This window comes from Thermothielavioides terrestris, chromosome 6, assembly GCF_000226115.1.
Source record: "Thermothielavioides terrestris NRRL 8126 chromosome 6, complete sequence".
NCBI classification, from domain to species: domain Eukaryota; kingdom Fungi; phylum Ascomycota; class Sordariomycetes; order Sordariales; family Chaetomiaceae; genus Thermothielavioides; species Thermothielavioides terrestris.
Window position 1 is genome coordinate 2,412,964 of NC_016462.1, and position 16,360 is coordinate 2,429,323.

The 16,360-nt window shown below is 60.0% G+C and overlaps 6 protein-coding genes across 6 annotated transcripts; 4 read left to right on the forward strand and 2 right to left on the reverse strand.

The window, feature by feature from the left end:
* The first annotated feature begins 459 nt into the window (after positions 1 to 459).
* On the forward strand, positions 460 to 1,521 carry THITE_2124321 (uncharacterized protein). The gene has a single exon (XM_003657937.1). The coding sequence runs from the start codon at positions 508 to 510 to the stop codon at positions 1,261 to 1,263; it is 756 nt and encodes a 251-aa protein (XP_003657985.1). The 5' UTR covers positions 460 to 507; the 3' UTR covers positions 1,264 to 1,521.
* A 402-nt stretch (positions 1,522 to 1,923) lies between these two features.
* THITE_2124324 (uncharacterized protein) lies at positions 1,924 to 4,004 on the forward strand. The gene is made up of 3 exons (XM_003657938.1): positions 1,924 to 3,095; positions 3,164 to 3,373; positions 3,436 to 4,004. Exons 1-3 carry the CDS (start codon positions 2,045 to 2,047, stop codon positions 3,900 to 3,902), a joined length of 1,728 nt encoding a protein of 575 aa, XP_003657986.1. The 5' UTR covers positions 1,924 to 2,044; the 3' UTR covers positions 3,903 to 4,004.
* Positions 4,005 to 4,301: 297 nt separating this feature from the next.
* Positions 4,302 to 4,571, reverse strand: THITE_2058656 (uncharacterized protein; the record flags this gene model as incomplete). The annotated part of the gene is made up of 1 exon (XM_003657939.1): positions 4,302 to 4,571. A coding segment is annotated over one exon (270 nt), but the record flags the coding sequence as incomplete, so codon positions are not given.
* Positions 4,572 to 7,390: 2,819 nt separating this feature from the next.
* THITE_2124328 (uncharacterized protein) lies at positions 7,391 to 8,671 on the forward strand. The gene has a single exon (XM_003657940.1). It carries the CDS (start codon positions 7,548 to 7,550, stop codon positions 8,394 to 8,396), a length of 849 nt encoding a protein of 282 aa, XP_003657988.1. The 5' UTR covers positions 7,391 to 7,547; the 3' UTR covers positions 8,397 to 8,671.
* A 2,100-nt stretch (positions 8,672 to 10,771) lies between these two features.
* THITE_2124329 (uncharacterized protein) lies at positions 10,772 to 12,424 on the reverse strand. Its single transcript, XM_003657941.1, has 2 exons — positions 11,861 to 12,424; positions 10,772 to 11,786 (listed from the first exon to the last, which is right to left on the reverse strand). Exons 1-2 carry the CDS (start codon positions 12,317 to 12,319, stop codon positions 11,034 to 11,036), a joined length of 1,212 nt encoding a protein of 403 aa, XP_003657989.1. The 5' UTR covers positions 12,320 to 12,424; the 3' UTR covers positions 10,772 to 11,033.
* A 1,727-nt stretch (positions 12,425 to 14,151) lies between these two features.
* THITE_2083346 (uncharacterized protein) lies at positions 14,152 to 15,972 on the forward strand. The gene is made up of 5 exons (XM_003657942.1): positions 14,152 to 14,472; positions 14,592 to 14,619; positions 14,816 to 15,013; positions 15,108 to 15,242; positions 15,320 to 15,972. The coding sequence occupies exons 1-5, from the start codon at positions 14,402 to 14,404 to the stop codon at positions 15,470 to 15,472; spliced, it is 585 nt and encodes a 194-aa protein (XP_003657990.1). The 5' UTR covers positions 14,152 to 14,401; the 3' UTR covers positions 15,473 to 15,972.
* Positions 15,973 to 16,360: the final 388 nt, after the last annotated feature.

The window sequence follows — 16,360 nt, forward strand, 5'->3', positions numbered from 1 at the left end:
CAGCCAATGCCTCCTCGCACGCCCACCCCTCCACCCATCCCCCTCCCTCTCCAACTCCCCAAACCCCCGATCTCCAGCGCCAGAGCCAGCACAACTACCACCACCACCGCCAGCGCCACCACCAACACCATAACCACAGCCACAACAACGACAACAACAGCAACCACCACCCCCGCGACTCCCACCACAAGCCCCCGCAACCCCCCGCGCCGCCGGCCCGTCCCAACGCACTTCCTCTGCATCCCGCTCGCGACCGCCGCCGCCCGCCCGCAGCTGGCCGCCGCGCTGTCCGCCTTCCGCAGGGACGCGTGCGCGCCCGCGCCGACGGGGTTCGGGCTTCCCCCGGACGCGGTGCGGCCCGTCGGCACCGTGCATCTCACGCTTGGTGTGATGAGTTTTGGGAGTGCGCGGCGAGGCGGGACCAGCGGCGGTGGGGGCGGTAGGGGACGGGGTCGGGGACGGGGATGGAAGGAGGAGGGGGTGGAGGAGGGGGATGGGGATGAGGAAATGGGGGATCAGGTTGGCGAAGGGGAAGGGGAAGTTGAAGGGGAAAAAGGGGAAACGGGGGAGCAGAGGCTGGCGCGGGCGAGGGAGCTGCTCGCGGGGCTGAGGCTGGGGGAGGTCTGGAGGGCGGTTGTGGCTTCGTTTGGGGAGGCTTCTACGGCGGGTGGAGGGCCCGGGGGGACCGGGGGCGATGGGAGGAAGCAGGCGGGCGAGCCGGCTGCTGCGGCGGTGGCCGGGCTGCGAGGGGGACTGCCAAAGGGGTTGGGAGATCGCGGGCCGAGGATCACGCTCCGCGGGCTGGTCTCGATGCAGGCGCCTAAGCAGGCGGCCGTGCTCTACGCGCCGCCGGTCGACCAGTTCGGCCTCCTGCAGGCGTTCTGCGAGAGGGTCAGGGACGTGTTCAGGGAGGCCGACCTCATGGTCGACGACGGGCGGCCGCTGCTTCTGCACGCGACGGTGGTGAACACGGTGTACGTCAAGGGAGGTGGGAGGGAAGCAAACAGCAACGAGCCCGGAGAAGGGAGCAGCAGCAGTACGAGGAGGGGTGGAAGGGGCGGACGGGGAGGCAGGGGACGGAAGAAGTGGGAGCGATTGGTGTTTGATGCCACGGGGGTTCTAGACCGGTACGAGGACCAGGTGTGGATGGAAGACGTGCCCGTCAGCAAAGTGGCGATCTGCAAGATGGGCGCGAAGAAGGTGGTCATCGACGGCGAGGAGGACGAAGCCTACGAGGTCGACGCCGAGGTTGCCTTCGAGTGAGCGGGGAAAACGGGGTAGACGAGGGCTTTCTGTTTCTCAAATCGAAAACATTCCCCGTCATGGAAGAGGCACCTCGACAGGAGCGCAAATGGGTGTTTCGGGAACTGCGTACATACACCCTGCCTGTCCTGCCTGTCCTGCCTCTTCCGTTGTCCCGCTTGTGATCCCAAGTTCATTCCAGACAGCCTGCCCTGGGTGTAGCGGACCCACTTGACTCGCCAGCGGCTTTCTCCAGCGCTGCGGAGCCTCCCGCAGCGGCCACTCCAGCGGCGCCCGCTGCTGCTGCGCTGTGTGCTTGGCTCATTCGTTAACTTGGTACCAGGTACTGTGAAGTTAACATTAACGTTAGCGCCCGCCGTGGGCCAACCCGCTATCGTTAGCGCTTACCACCGCTGCATCAAGTACCTAATTCAGGCCCGCATTGGACGAGGCTGTGGTGAGCCGGGCTTCCTGCCCGCCGGTACTGGAACGTGTGCGGGTGGACCTGCCAGGTACACTCAGGCGGTAGCCTGGAACGCCTTCTCCGGCGAATGCCGTGATTTGTACATCGTCCAGGCAGCTGCGACAGAACGTGCCCTTCCTTCAGAAATCAGGAATTGGTCAGCGTCGTCTGACCAAACTGATCTGAGTGTACAGGGGAGCCGCAAAATGCCGTGATGCGGTCGGCGCACCGCCATCACCTCCGGCGCAAACAAATCGACCCGCAGCTCAGGGAGCTTCGAAGCGTCAGCTAGTACGGGCACAAGCAAGCCACCAAGCTGCACGCTTGCATCTCAAGAATATGCCCTCGCCAGAGAAGCGCCGTCCTGCCGCGGGGCAAGGACCGAAAGGTGCCGCCGTCAACGGCCCGCGCTCTCCGCCCCGTCCGTCCCGGCCTTCAGGAAGCAGTCCCCGCAAGAACGGTGGCAGCAACCACAACAGCAACAGCAATAGCAACACCACCCCGAGGAGCAGCACCACCACCAGCAACAGCAGCAACGTCTACATCGCCCCTCCTCCGCGCGCCGCTCTCAGCGGCACCTCCTCTCCCGCCCCCGACCATCCCCGCAACAGCACCACCGAGGCCGCCGCCGCCGCCGTTCCAGGCGCCAGCCTCCACCCGACTGCCGCCGGCAGCGGACCCCGCACAGCGCAGCGCAACAACAACAACAACCGCTCCCGCTCGCCCTCGCCCCTGCCAATGTCCTCACCGCGGGCTGCTGCAACGCCGTCCGCCTCAACAGCCACCGCGACCACGCCCTCGACCGCGCAGACGGCGGCGCTCCTTCGCGAGAAGGACGCGCGCATCGCGTCGCTCGAGCGCGAGCTCGCCCTGATGGAGGCCGCGTTCCACCGCGAGCTGGACAAGCTGAGCAGCGCCGAGAGCGAGACGGCGGCGTTCTGGCAGGCCCGGTGCGCCGCGCTCGAGAGGCAGGTTGCGGCGCAGGCGCAGGCGCTTGCGCAGGGCCACAGCCAGGGGCAGGGGCAGGGGCAGGGGCAGGACGGGAACCAGACGGGGTTGTCGGGGGCGCAGCACGGTGGGGTTGGGGATGCGGGGGATGTAGTTGTTGCTGGCGCTGGTGGTGGTAGAGAGGCCGGGCGGGAGGAGGAGGAGGAGGAGATCAGAGAGCTTCGCGCCGCGTGGGAGCACGCGAGGGCGCTGGTTGCGCAGAGGGATGAGGAGCTGGCGGCGCTGAGGGCGCAGGTGCGGGGGCTGAAGGAGTGGGTGAGCCTGAGCACGCGGGCGGACGGGGAGGCACAGACCAGTGACGAGGTGTTTGCGGGCGAGATGATGCGCCTGGGGAGCTTGCTGCAGAACTGGGTGCTGGTGCACTTTCGGAAGGCCAAGTTGGGTAGGTCTGGGTGTCTGTCGCGCGCCGCCGCTTTCACTCCCTTTTGCCAAGCTGACCCCCCGTTTCAGACCTGTCGAATGCCGACGAGGACACGGTAGCGGAGCTGGCTCGCCTGGTGCCCATGTACGAAGATCTCCTTCGGCCTTCTAGACTCCATATGCTTCAGTCGGCCGTGTCCCGGTTGCTTGTGGAGCTCGTGTTTGACCCCTACTTTGTCGGCCTTCCGAGCGACGTGGCTGAGAAAGTCAAGGAGGTGGAGAGCTTCCTGGCCTCGTCGAGTAAGACGGCCTCTCAAACCACACATGCGGTGTGCAAGGCTGACTAGCGACTGCCCATCCAGCATCGTCACCTGAATCAGTCAACCAATGGCGCTCTGTCACGCTCGCTATCCTCAGGAAGGACGCAGCCGAAAAGCTGCAGACCGAAACCTCCGCCGTCGTTGACGCGGTCGTCTCCCGGGTCAACAAGCTCTTCGGCGCGATCACAAACACGGAAGCATCCGAGCAACGAGACGCAGGCCTGCAGGGCATCGTGAGCGCCGCCATCGAGCTGTCGCGGCTGCTCGCGGTGCAGAAAGCCGTCTTCAGGGTCGAGATGCCCGAGGTCCTCCCCCACCAACGGACCGTGTTCGACGCCGAGACCATGGAGGACGTCGGCGGCGAGGACGAGGACAGCCTGGTCGACCGGGAAATATGCTGCGTCACCTTCCCGGGCATCGTCAAGCGCGGCGACGAGACCGGCGCGCACCTGCTGCAGTACCGGAACGTCATCCACAAGGCCAGGGTGCTCTGCCGGCCCGAGTCGTGACGGCTCCGTCTACCCGGTTGGGTGGTTGCGTGTCTGAAGTGCGGAGCTTTGGGCGCTGGCGAAGCAGCAGACCGTGACGGCATGTCCGTCATGGAAGGAAGCCCCATGCGCGGGCTGCGAGATTGCGCCGGATGCAGCCATTTCTTGCTGGGCGTTTGAGGCGGTCAAGCCTAGCGGAGCTGTCTGCTGGTTGATGCGTCACGATGGGGTGGTCCCGGCCACCTATGATGCTACCGTCCCGGCTTGTAGGGAGGGATCTACTGGCTCCTTACATCGGCAAATCGACGAAGTTTGGGACTTGCAACTCGGGCCTGATTGTAGACGAAAGACATGACAGAACCTCCATCCTTGCGGCCGGGCGTGTTGACTCGAAATCTTCGCACTTTGATACGTCCTCATCTATCTTCTCTGCTGATATGCGCGAGCCAGCCCTTGGTAGTCTCGGTTCTGTGTGGGCGTACTCGTGCCGCCCCTGGCTGCGGGATCAGAGCTTCTCAACCATCTTGCAATAAAGGCAAGAGTCCACACTCGGGCTATCACATACGACCATATGTAGTAGAAAATTCGGGATCCCGTCCGCTCTCCCCTAGATAAGCTACTGACAGCCGAATTAGTACTCAGGTCGGTGACGACCGAGGAATCCTCGGTGTTGTATGTTTTTGGAGCTTTTTGCTCCGACTGCACGAGGTGTTGGAAGGACCCTTGGTTTTTCCTTGATCGCGTTAACGCGGCCTGCGGTCGTAAGCGGGTGGCTTTCGACAAGAGAGCTTGTCAACCTCTCAGCAACGGCGCCTGCCGGGTTTCTGGAGGACTGGGTGGCTTCTTTTTGTGTTTGGTGCGTCAAACTTACCACGGAGTGCGGGACTACTTTGAGAAATGGTCGGGGACGAGAGCAAAGGAAAGCAAATGTCGATTGCGCCGGTCAAAGGACCGCGCCGGTTGGCTGATGGACTGAGCAACAGCTGAGGTATGAACGCATGCACGGTACGGTTTATAGCCGGTATATTCCAATCCTCTGGAGCATCATATCCCTTCCGTGTCCTGCGGCCAGAAGCATCCAGGTATCCTGCCGCAAGATGTAGGTGTCATGGACGCAGTGGTCGCCATCACTAACACACCTCTTTAAGCTTGAGGGAAGCTGGCGGCAGGACTACCACCCAGGTAGGCGGCGACGGTCCCCCTTTTTACCCCTTTACCCCTATTTTCCTTCCTGGTATGTCCCGGCGCTCAGAACAACCAGGGAAAGAAAAAAAAAAAAAAAAAAAAAAAAAAAAAAAAAAAAAAAAAAAAAAAAAAAAAAAAAAAAAAAAAAAAAAAAAAAAAAAAAAAAAAAAAAAAAACCGCAGTGTGTGGCAGAAGGGGCCAGAAAGAAGCGCGAGGGAGGCCGTGGCCAGTCCTTCAGACGCCTATCGGACTATGGCTCGGAACATGCCACCTCGAAGTTGGCCGCTCTCGGAAGCCACAGCCGAGCTACGTTATTTACTCGCACGTTCCGGACCGGCCATTGTTAGGTACTCAAGTGCTTGCTCGGCTGTTCAAGTGGTCCTGTTTTGTCGTGGGCCATGCAGCTGGGTTCTTCGCGGCGGCGTCTGGCCTTCAGACTACCGAAACGCCCGTCAGTCTATCACTGTCCAGCTCATCAAGAGTGGGAAAGGCATCGGCCTTCCTTTTAGCTGCATCAGGCCAGACCCTCGGTTTTGGGACATGAAGTATGCAATCGCCCTTAACCTGGACGGGTGACCGGACAACACGTGGGTCAGTCAAGACCTTCCTTAGCTTCAACATTGGGCGTATCACTGATGCACAACGGACCACGTCCACAGGCCGCCCGGGTAACATCTCGTACAGGCCTTTGACGCGAGACATATTCAAGTCTGGATTTGCCCTGACAGGCAAGGCTCAGCCCACGGACTGTTGAGCAACACAGAACTCAAATCTGCAGCGTGCAGCTGGAGGAGGAGGTGGTGGCCATGCGTCCAATGTAGACATGGCAACAGCTTCCCAGCAGGCTCGGCCCATCCGGCAGCCATTTGCTGCTGTGGCACCTAATAAGTTCCAGGGAGGCTATCTATTGGGCAGGCCTCCATTCCGGAGCCTGCTCCGTCCGGCGGGGTCTCAACGATGGAAGTTTGACGGAAACGAAACCAGAACTCGAGATCAACATACTCCACGTGCCCAGAGCAGCCGGCAGCGCGAGTCACGGTTCATGACCATGACGGTCTCTTTCGAGCAGGATTTGGAACAGCGCCTGCACACGCGATCGCGGGAAAGCGATGAGATAAGGCTGACTGATGATCACTCTAAGCCAGCATCACGAATATGGTCATGCACCTCACATGGCGTGTCATGCATTGATAGGTCCGCGACTCGACGCGCTGCCTGCGGGCTCGGAGTGTTGGGCTCGTTTTGAGCCTCTTCCTTCCTTCGGCGAATGCAGAGACGCACAGAGCAAAGCACAGAGCAAAGCAGACAAACGGAAGTCGGAGATCGCACTCGATGATCGAACTTGCGGTGAGAGACCACATAGTGTGGTTACCTTTGCATCCGCCAACAAGCACTTGCCCCTTTCTGGCGTCACGAGTCGTGCGGAGCGGCTTGCGGCTCGCAGCGACGCCATGGACACGGGAGCCAGGAAGTGTTGCACGGGCTGCATCAAGGGTTGCAACATCTCCAACCGACGGCCCTCGAGCCGCGCGTTATACCGCCGTTTCCGCCGGGATGGTGCGCACAAGAGGGCAGGCCCATGACCATTGACAGGATGGAATAGACCATGACAATCCAGAGGAGTCGGCATGGCATCGGATATGTGTGACGGAACGACTGTGGAGGCGGAGAGAACGGGCAGCAACGTCAAGCGAAACTGTGAAACAAGCGGTTGATTATCGCCCACGGTTTCGTGAAAATGGGCGTGTCGGTAACTAGCGGATGGTGTGCATGCAGTTGGTTCAACAGGACGTAGGATCGGCTCGTCTCCGCGTTCGTTTGTTCCCGCTGCCCACATCACCAAATCGGGCAGCGGGCGGGCGGGAGCAACCCAAGAAGCGATCCAGCAGGAATAGAGCAGGGGATCCGGCCCGATGTGCTGCACTTGCTAGAGCGGGAAAGCGCAACATCGAAGACCACTATGGCGGGCAAGGGAAGTCGCTGCTTACCTCCGGGCCGTGCCTGCCCTCACTTGAACCCCCAGCCGCTCAGCATTGAGGCTCTTACACGGCTGCATCTCTGTGCCAGCACTCGGCGTCACTTCCTGCTCGCCCCTCCGTAATCCAGCGCTGGCCGCTTCCCCCTCTTTGGGCTGCATCCGGCCGAATTGTTCTCGAGGGGCGTCCATCAGACACCTACTTCAACACCTAAGCCCTCACTTCGAGCACCGGCCTGTCTTATCCTGCCGCCCTACTCCCCTATCCGCGGCCGAACTGTTCTCGGTGGCCCGTAAAATTTGTCGAGCAACTTCAGGTTCAGCGTTCGGGTCCCAACAAGAGATCGCAGTCACCCAGGCACCCGGCAGCGAGCTCAACCCCCACCACGACCTCCAGCTGCCAGCCCCTCCTTGGGCACCCTTGAGCCTAATCGACCGCCAACGCCGGCCGGACCGCACCACCAAACCACCGCACCACCGCACCACCGCATCGGGGCGTCGCCGTCATGGGATCTAACATCAACCCAGATGAGATCCAAGAATTTATCCGGCGCCTGAGCCGCAGCGACCTTCCGTATTCTGACTGGCGCCGTTGGCCGCGCCAGCTGCCGCCGTCGCAGTACCGCGATGTGCTGTCCCGTTCCGACTATTCGGACGGCGGCTCGCTCGCATCCGAGTACGCAACGGGGTCGATCGCGGGGTCGGAAGCGTCCACCGTAAGGTCCGCCGCTCCGCCCTCCATATTCAGCAGCCAAGTCGACGACCGGAGTTCGGTGGGGCAGAGTTCGGCGCCGTCGGTCGGCGTCCCGCAGATGACGTTCACCCAGCAGTTCGCCAACCCAACCGTCCCTGCCGCACGGCAGGACCGCCAGATCCTGTGGTGCGAGTTCTGCGAGCTCAAGGGCTGTAACGCGACCTTCCTGCTCGACGACGAAGCGGCCTGGATTCAGCATCACGCCCAGCACCTGCAGGACCGGTTCCCCCGGCGCCTCATGTGCTGGTTCTGCGACCACGTCCCCTTCGTTGCCGCCCACCCTTCGCATCGCTCCCACAACTTTGTGCTGCGCATGCAGCACATCCGAGAGCACATCTTCAGCGACGACCGCCTGACGAGCGAGGACATGCGGCCCGACTTCCATATCGTCAAGCACCTGTATGAGCACGGCCTGCTGGACGACGCCATGTTCAAGCATGCCATGGCGTATGACGAGACCCCAGAGGTGTACCGGCTGTCGGACGACGGACCAACCAGCAGAGCTATGGGCCAGTTCCACGACCTAGAGAAGGAAAGGCGCGAGCTCAAAAAGCGGCGCAAACAGGAGGCGAAACAGGCCGCAAGAAGCGGCGGGAAATAATTGAGGCGTCGAAACACACGCACCTGCTGGCTTGGGCGATGATCCCTCGCGAACGCATCACATCATCGTTGCGTTGCGCTGTCAAAGTCCGTTCTGGAATATCTGTCCAATTGAAAGGGATAGTATGGATGAGATGAGGAGGAGGAGGAGCGTGGTGAGGCAAGAACGCGGTGAATGGGTGCAGCCCAGTCGAGACACGCTCAGGTCGAAGCGCGTTCATTGCAACACAACAACGCGTCTGACGACCAGGCGGCAGCGTTGCCCCACCAACGCCCGGACTTGGTTGACGAACCCCCTTCCCCTGGCCTGCTTGATCGTGACAAAGACTGTCCGCTTCATCGGTCGAAGGTGGGGGACATCCGTCCGTGGCTGACGATTGTGCTCTTTGCGGTTTTTATTTACGTTTTTTTTTTTTTTTTTTTTTTTTTTTTTTTTTTTTTTTTTTTTTTTTTTTGGCCTTTCCTTGTGGTTGGTCGGTCATCGATTTCGTTTGCGTCCCTGACCCTCTTTTTATCCCCCCACTCGCTGCATTTCGGTCCTCAAACTTTGGATGAGACGGCTTGGGTCGAGACGTCTTCTGAACCGTTCACGACGCAAAGTGTCATCAAGCAGATTCGGGTTGCTGTCTTTGTTGCCATGGTCCCGGTGCAGGGACCCTGGCCTGGAATCGGATCTGGGGGAACTTTCTCTGGTTCACCGCCCTTTGAGAGGGAGTCAACACGGTTCCCCGTCTGCCATGTCATTTTCCAATCGCTGTCGGGAGGTTCCTCGCCTGATTCCTTTCCGGCAAGGTGTCGTGAGGGGGTGATGCGTCGTTCGTTTTACGCGTCTTCTGTTGTTTCTTGCGTATCAAGGGGATTTGCCGGAGCAGCAGGATCGAATTCGTTTTATGAAACCTCAACGGAAGGGAAACGACAGGGCTTTTTGGTTTCCGAGTTCGGCGTTGGAGTCGGTCGTGTTGGATCTCTGCGTCGTTTGAACCATCCGTCGTGATTCGACTGTTGCTTCTTTGGAAGCCGGCTCGGACCCGGACCGACGCCCTGGTGACGCTCGGGGAAGCCTCAACGCCTGTCCCCGGGCTCGGTATGAGATATCGAGAACAAGAGAGATCTGAGCTTTCGTGTTATATATGGAGTCAAAAGAGGCCCAGATTGACACAAGACAGCCTCATGAACGGTAGACAATATCGGATATGGTTGGCCGTGACTGCAATGGATTGAAGCACACAGGATCTTTTTCTCCCCTTGGGCAACTCGAGATTTTCTAAAAAGAAAATACAAAAAAATCAAGAAAAGCGAAAGGAGTGAAGAATATGCCACATACTTGAAAATGGCAAAAATTTTGTGTGGCCTCCTGCCATCCGCCCATCTTGACCGCCATGTGTTCACCGAGTGCGTGTAAGTGCCTAATCAGCCTTGGCTGTGGCAAACTCCAAAAGAGCTCGGGTGGCACCACCAAACACTACCATCACCGCCGCCAATAGCAGTACCCTACAAGTCTAACACCAAAACTCCGTACATACCTTACCCTTCCGTCCGAACTTACGTAAGCCTGTCATCACCAGCTTCCTTGGGAGAGTCTGGTGGCCGTTGCAGTGAGGCGAGCTTGAGGCGGGACCACGCACCTACCTACCTACATACATGCATGCATAGGTACGAGTGCAGCTTCACAGACACGATGGGACTGAGATGAGAGAATGAGGCCGCCCGTCGGAGCTGCGGGATAAGTAAAACCTTGTATACCGTTTGCCACCCGAGGAGGACTGCTGCTACACAGTAGGCAGCAGACGCGCGCCCGAATACGCTACGTCCGTACGTGCCTCAGCTTACTTACCTGGTACTTACCTTCACCGAGAGGGTGTTGTGCTCCCGTCTCCTCGCTCGCCATTGTTTCGGCATGACTGGGTGGACCTCTGACTCCCTCTCTTCCTTCCCGCTCACTCACCTCCCGGGTTTGCCGGGCGTATCTGATGAAGGCAGTGCGCCCTGTGCTGCCGGGAGGGTCGGGTTGAGTTGGGGGGGGGTGGGGGGGTGTGTGTGCCTAGGTAGGTACTTAGACGGAAGATGCAGCCCTACGGATACGTTTGGACCTACGAGTTACCACGTACCCGCCCACCTTAGTTTACCGACTAGGCGGATAGTCCTCGGGGCGATAGGCTTCTGCGGAATGAGAGGAGGTACAGAAGCCCTGGGGCAGGTCCTTGATTGCCGCGTTCGGGGGCGGTCTGCGGTGGCTGTGCTGATGTAGGGCTGGGTCCTGGACCAGTAAGAACGAGCTCATGGACGACGGGTACTCTCGGTCAATGGTTGGTTAGAGGATGCCCAACGATGGTAGGGCAACTCCTCCTCAACGGGGCGTTCACGTTTCGTTTAGGAGTTGGGGTAAAAACTTGACTTCGAAGCCGCTTGGCGTGGTACAGGACATGCCAGCAGAATAATATCCCATGGTATAAGGTCTAAGTAATTGTATCCACACTATCGGTACACGGCAAAGGGGGAGCACAGCTTGCCGTCCGCGGCTATGGTACAAGCCACCCTTTCCGAACCTCCGGCACGCAGGCTCGCCGGAGAAGAGATGGACAGGTATCTGCTCTCGCCAGAGAGAGCGGAGCACCCAGTAGAAAGCGCCCCCAAATGATCATGCTTTGGGCTGATCCCCGCTCGGCGTCGTCCCCTGCGTGTCGCCCCCAAGTGATAGCTCCTCGACCGCTTTCTGCACCTGGTCCACCTCCGCTTCCGCCGGTGCAGGCGCGGATATCGCTGGCGCCGCAGACTGCCCGCTCAACCTGGCCATCTTGTTCCGCGCGATGACCTCGCCGATCTTCTCGAGCATCTCCTCGGTAAGCTCGGGCTGGCCGCGCTGGCGGCGCAGCTCGCGCATCTTGCGGTTGTACTCCTGCACCGGCAGCAGCATCTCGTCGGCCCTGGCGCCCTTCCGGCGCGCCTTCTTCTCGGCCTCCTGCGCCTCGATCTTGGCTATGTACTCGGGCGTGTGCCGCGTGCGGAACTTGGAGTACTTGTTGCGCAGCTCGTCGATCACGCTCTCGGGCATCGGTGGGCGGAGCAGGGTCGGCACGAAGGTGCGTTCCTCGACGTTGAGGCGGAGCGTGTCGACCGGGTAATCCTCGTAGACTCTAGGTTGCTGCTTCGGCCAGGGGATGCGCACGTTGAGGCCCGGGACGATGCGGGAGAAGAAGACCTTGCGGGTCGGCCTATCGTGTGTTATGCCGACGGGCCTGAGCTCGCGGATGATGACGTCGCGGGTCACGCCGGTCTTCGGATCCGGGAGCGGGTGGACCAGCCGGACGGACGAGACGGGCACGACGGCCTTGATTTGTTGGACCAACGTCTGGCCCTCTTCCCTCACGTAGTCGGGGATTCGGGCGTTCACCTGTTCCAAGCGTTGTGAGTTTAGGGGCCAGACTTCGCAGCGTACACAAGACGGGCGCGCGCATGGCGACTTACGACGCCGATGTTGCCGTCCAGTTCGACAACCATAGTGTCGCGCTTGATGTTGGCGATGGTGGAAATCTTGTCCTTGTAGGGGCCTTCGGTGACGACAACACGGTCGCCCGGGGCAAGGCACAGATACTGCGCTCCACCAGCCCAGGCGGCGCGGGCGTTTCTCTGCTCCTCCGTGATGGAGAACTGGAGGAGGGCTCGCTCGGTCGAGATGCTGCCCCAGTAGTTGCCGAACTGGTCGGCCTTGCTGACATCACGGCGAGGGGCGAGCGGGCCGAGCTCTAGATCCTCATGGCGGGCCTTGATGGCGGCGTTGAGGTCGTGACCGGCCTGTTTCCGGGACCTGGCGATATCCTGGATGCGCTTGTTTTTTTCCCTGCCTTCGAGCTGCGCTCGCTGACGCTGGGCTCGCCGCGCAACCTGGCGCTCGGCCATGCGCACCCGGCGGAGGATCTTGTCCATGGCGCCGATCACCCGGGTCGGACGGAGTGCGTGTCGGCGGGGAGCAGGCGTGGTCGGGGAGTATGGCTTCTCGGTCGGTGTCGGCGGGACTTAAGCCGGTGAAGCCGTTGTCGAAGCGGCCGGCAATCTCGAAAAGTTGCAGCATCTCGATACGGACCCACACCGCAAGCCCCTGCCTGCCTGTGTGCATGCCTGGGAAATTTTGCACAGCTGGCAAGATGCCTTTGACAGCTGGCAGTGGCCCAGCATCAGCTGCGAGAGGTCCGCGCTAGTTAGGAGCTCCGCAAGACTGCATCCAGCCCTGTGCACGGCCGACAAGTCAGGATCTTCCCGAATCCTCCTGCCCGGGCACCTCCGAACTGTTTGGGGCTGCTTTGAAGCGCAACGGACTGGCCCACTGCGACAAGAACGCAGCAGCGCGGAAGAGACTATCGCTGGCGCAGCCTCATTCATCCCCCTGCACCGACGCTAGGTAGCCCAGCGAGCCAATGGTCTCGTCTCTGCGCTGTGGTCTCGGCATGCTTGTCTCGCAAGCTCATCTCCAATGCTCTTGATCCCATGTCTTCCTCCACGGGCCTCACAGTGACTCCAGACCTCGCTGCCTTACCTATGTACCTGGGGCACTGTGTGAGAGGCTTGCAGCGTCCGGAACGGTGTAGTGTAACGTTTGTTAACCAAGCGCTGTGGTTTGATTGTGCGGCTCTTCCTGGCCAACCTTTCTCGAAGTCCTAGCTCGTTGTAGGACTTTGCGGCCCACCCCCCGAAAACGCGGGGGCCACGCGCCGCAGCAACTCAATCAGGACACAAGCTTCAGCTCTTCGGGCCCGAGGGGGAGGACTCCAATTCCACACATCTCCACCATCGCGACAGTTTTTCTCGATGGAACGATCGCCTTGGCGGTGAAGAGAGGCTGAAGCAGCTCGGTCTGACCGCAGTCTCGTGATGCCACGAATCGCACAGTTGCCCAGTCCCGTAATTCGCCCGCTTAGGTCTTTGTTGTGGTCCGTCCTGCGTCCTGGAGCTCTCTTGGCCAATGCGCTTGCACAGCTTCAGGTCGAAATTCCGGGGCGTTGCAGTCACTCTGCGCGCTGCAGCCTGTTTGCAGGATGCGGGATGCCGAACCGTCCTGTAGTTAGCTGATTCTCACGTGCCATAAAAGCTCACATACACGCCTGCTGCCATATCCATATCACGGATGGCATCGTGTATGGGGTACTTCCGTAGGCAATTCACTAATTCACTGCAGTCTGCTGACGAAGGGTCCGCCTCACTACCCGGCACTCGGCACCATTTTCAACAAAACTCCCCATTTCAGGGGTTGCTGTGTCCTTGCGGAACTTGCCAGCCAGCCTGGCCCAGCCTCTCTGGGCCTTGATCGACAAGCAACAGCAAGCGAGACTGACTGGTCCGCTGATGACGAATTCTCGTTCCCGAAGCTAGGTCGCTCTCCCGGTGCGACGCGCAAAAGAGGTCACCGTCGGACGCACAAGACAATCTCAACTGTGAGACTTGCCTCGTTGCTCGTGCTTGCGCATCACTTTCCCTGCTCTTTTCCTTCGAGAAGAGTGCAAAAAGAAGAAGGGCGGTCATCACGTTAAATCCTCCAGGACAGGCAGGGCCTTGGCACTGACGCTGCAGTGCCTCGCATCAGCCCGGAACAATCGAACAGCACCTGAGCAAGCGCCCCCTGGCTTTCTGCCCACTCAGAGCGCTCCGTTTCCAGGCGGCAGCACCCACCCGCCCCTTCTTCCTGGCCCAAAGTGACCCCCCCAGCGCCGCGGTCGCCTTTCCTCTGTCATCAATTGCAGCGGCCCAGACTTCTGCCCTTTTCCACTCCTCCACCCTTCACCATTTCCATCTCTGCTGCACTTGTTGCATCAACCACTCGGCGACGCGGTTTGACTTAGAGGCATCGCCCGCCGCTTCCCTCATTTCCCGCAACCACTCGGCCGCCCTTTGTTGTGCCGTCGGCCCTCTTTCGAATCCCTGAAATTCTGCGCCCAGCTTTGCTGCTCTCCGTGCTGCAGCAACCATCGAAACCGCCCCGGCACTCATCGGTACAGCTTTTAGTCCACAGCAACCATGACTGCCGAGCTCCGCAGGAAGCTGGTCATCGTCGGCGACGGTGCCTGCGGCAAGACCTGCTTGTTGATGTGAGTCCCTCGCCTGTTTTGCCTGCTGCCCTTGGCCGCGTCGGCTTCCCGGCTCCTCCTCGCACTGGTGCTCTCGTGATCGATGCATTGAACACATACTGACGTGGCTCTGATAACAGTGTCTTCTCAAAGGGCACTTTCCCGGAGGTGAGTGCGCTCGATCGATTTACCTGTCGACATCCCAAACGGCGGGATTGGTGCACTGTCCGCTCTGCATTCTGCAGACCGCCTCGACCTTGGCTTCCCGACTTGTCGAAAAACGCAGCGCCCTGCACAGGGTCCCTCACCGCATCGAATCCGTCGAAACCGCGCTCCCCCCCAGCAAAACTGACATGACCTGCAGGTCTACGTCCCCACTGTTTTTGAGAACTACGTTGCCGATGTCGAGGTCGATGGAAAGCACGTCGAGCTGGCGCTATGGGATACGGCTGGCCAAGAGGATTACGACCGCCTGCGGCCCCTGTCGTACCCCGACTCCCACGTCATCCTGATTTGCTTCGCCATTGATTCCCCCGACTCTCTGGACAACGTCGGCGAGAAGGTTAGCCTCATCCCGCGCGTTCTGCGTGGTCCCGCACATCTCGCATTGCATACCTGCCAATGGCACCTGCTAACGCTGTTTGCTCCGTTCACAGTGGTGCTCAGAAGTACATCACTTCTGCCCGGATGTTCCGAAGATCCTCGTCGGCTGCAAGAAGGACCTGCGTTTCGACCCGAAGACGATTGAGGAGCTCCGCAAGACCAGCCAGCAGCCCGTCACCCCTGAACAGGTAAGTTGAGGTTGCGGCATGGCTCGTAGCCGGCGGCCGTGGATATCTCGGCAAGACATGCTGACACGGCGCTGCAGGGTCAAGCGGTTGCGAACAACATCAAGGCCACCAAGTACCTCGAGTGCTCGGCCAAGACCAACGAGGGCGTCCGCGAGGTGTTCGAGTTCGCGACACGGGCCGCTCTGCTGAAGAAGACCTCGAAGAAGAAGGGCAAGTGCGTCATCGCCTAAGCGTGATGACGCTCTCCGCCACTGTCAATGTCAATCACTGGTGCGCCAGTCCTTGATTACCGTGCGGCCGCCGACGACACAGCACCACGGATCCTTTGCTTTTGGGAGGGGAAATATGGAGCCGCTCGCGTTGCCTGCCACCGGTTATGAACCACGAGGGGCGGGACACAAAGAGCTGTATGCTCCAGCGAGGTTGCAAGCGGGGTGCTCGCCGCCCTGGAGATAGGTTGGGAGAGGAAACTCGGTCCTCAAGCAAGAGCTAGGGACAGCAGGATTGCAATCACGGCCGTCATGGGTGACCCTGGGTGCTACCCTAGTCTCGGTCGAGTTGGAGATGGCCGGTTAAACATACAGGGGCGGCAAAGCTATAATCCAACACGTCCTCTTTCTTCCCTTTCTATCTTGTCTTTTTTCCCTGTCTCAAGATTACTCGATGGTCTCGCGGTTTCCCACTGTCTCTTTTACTAGCTAGCTATTTATTCATTGTCTTTCTTGGACCAGGTAGCGTGTGTTGTGCACGAGCTGTTTGTCGAGCTATGGTGGAGTTGCTGATAGCTGGTGCCCGTATCACGGTGGGCGGAATCGATCTAGGAATTCCCATAGCGTCCTTTGGATTTGGTGGGTTGCATGCGTGCCTGCGCCAGATTCTTCAAGACGGGAGTGACTGGGAGGCATACCGGGTTTGGGGGCCATCTCCGTCATGCTGCCCGCGGGAGCTGGTATATCCTGCGGGGAGCGGACGCCGCCGATGGGGCGGCAGGCCTTCTGCTCCTCCTCCTCCTCCTCCTCCTCCTCCTCCAGTAGTACCTATGCTGGCTACCATCCTTAGATTTGCATCTAGCGGTTGGCGGAAACGTGCCGTTTTTCAATAAGGGCGACAGAGCTGCT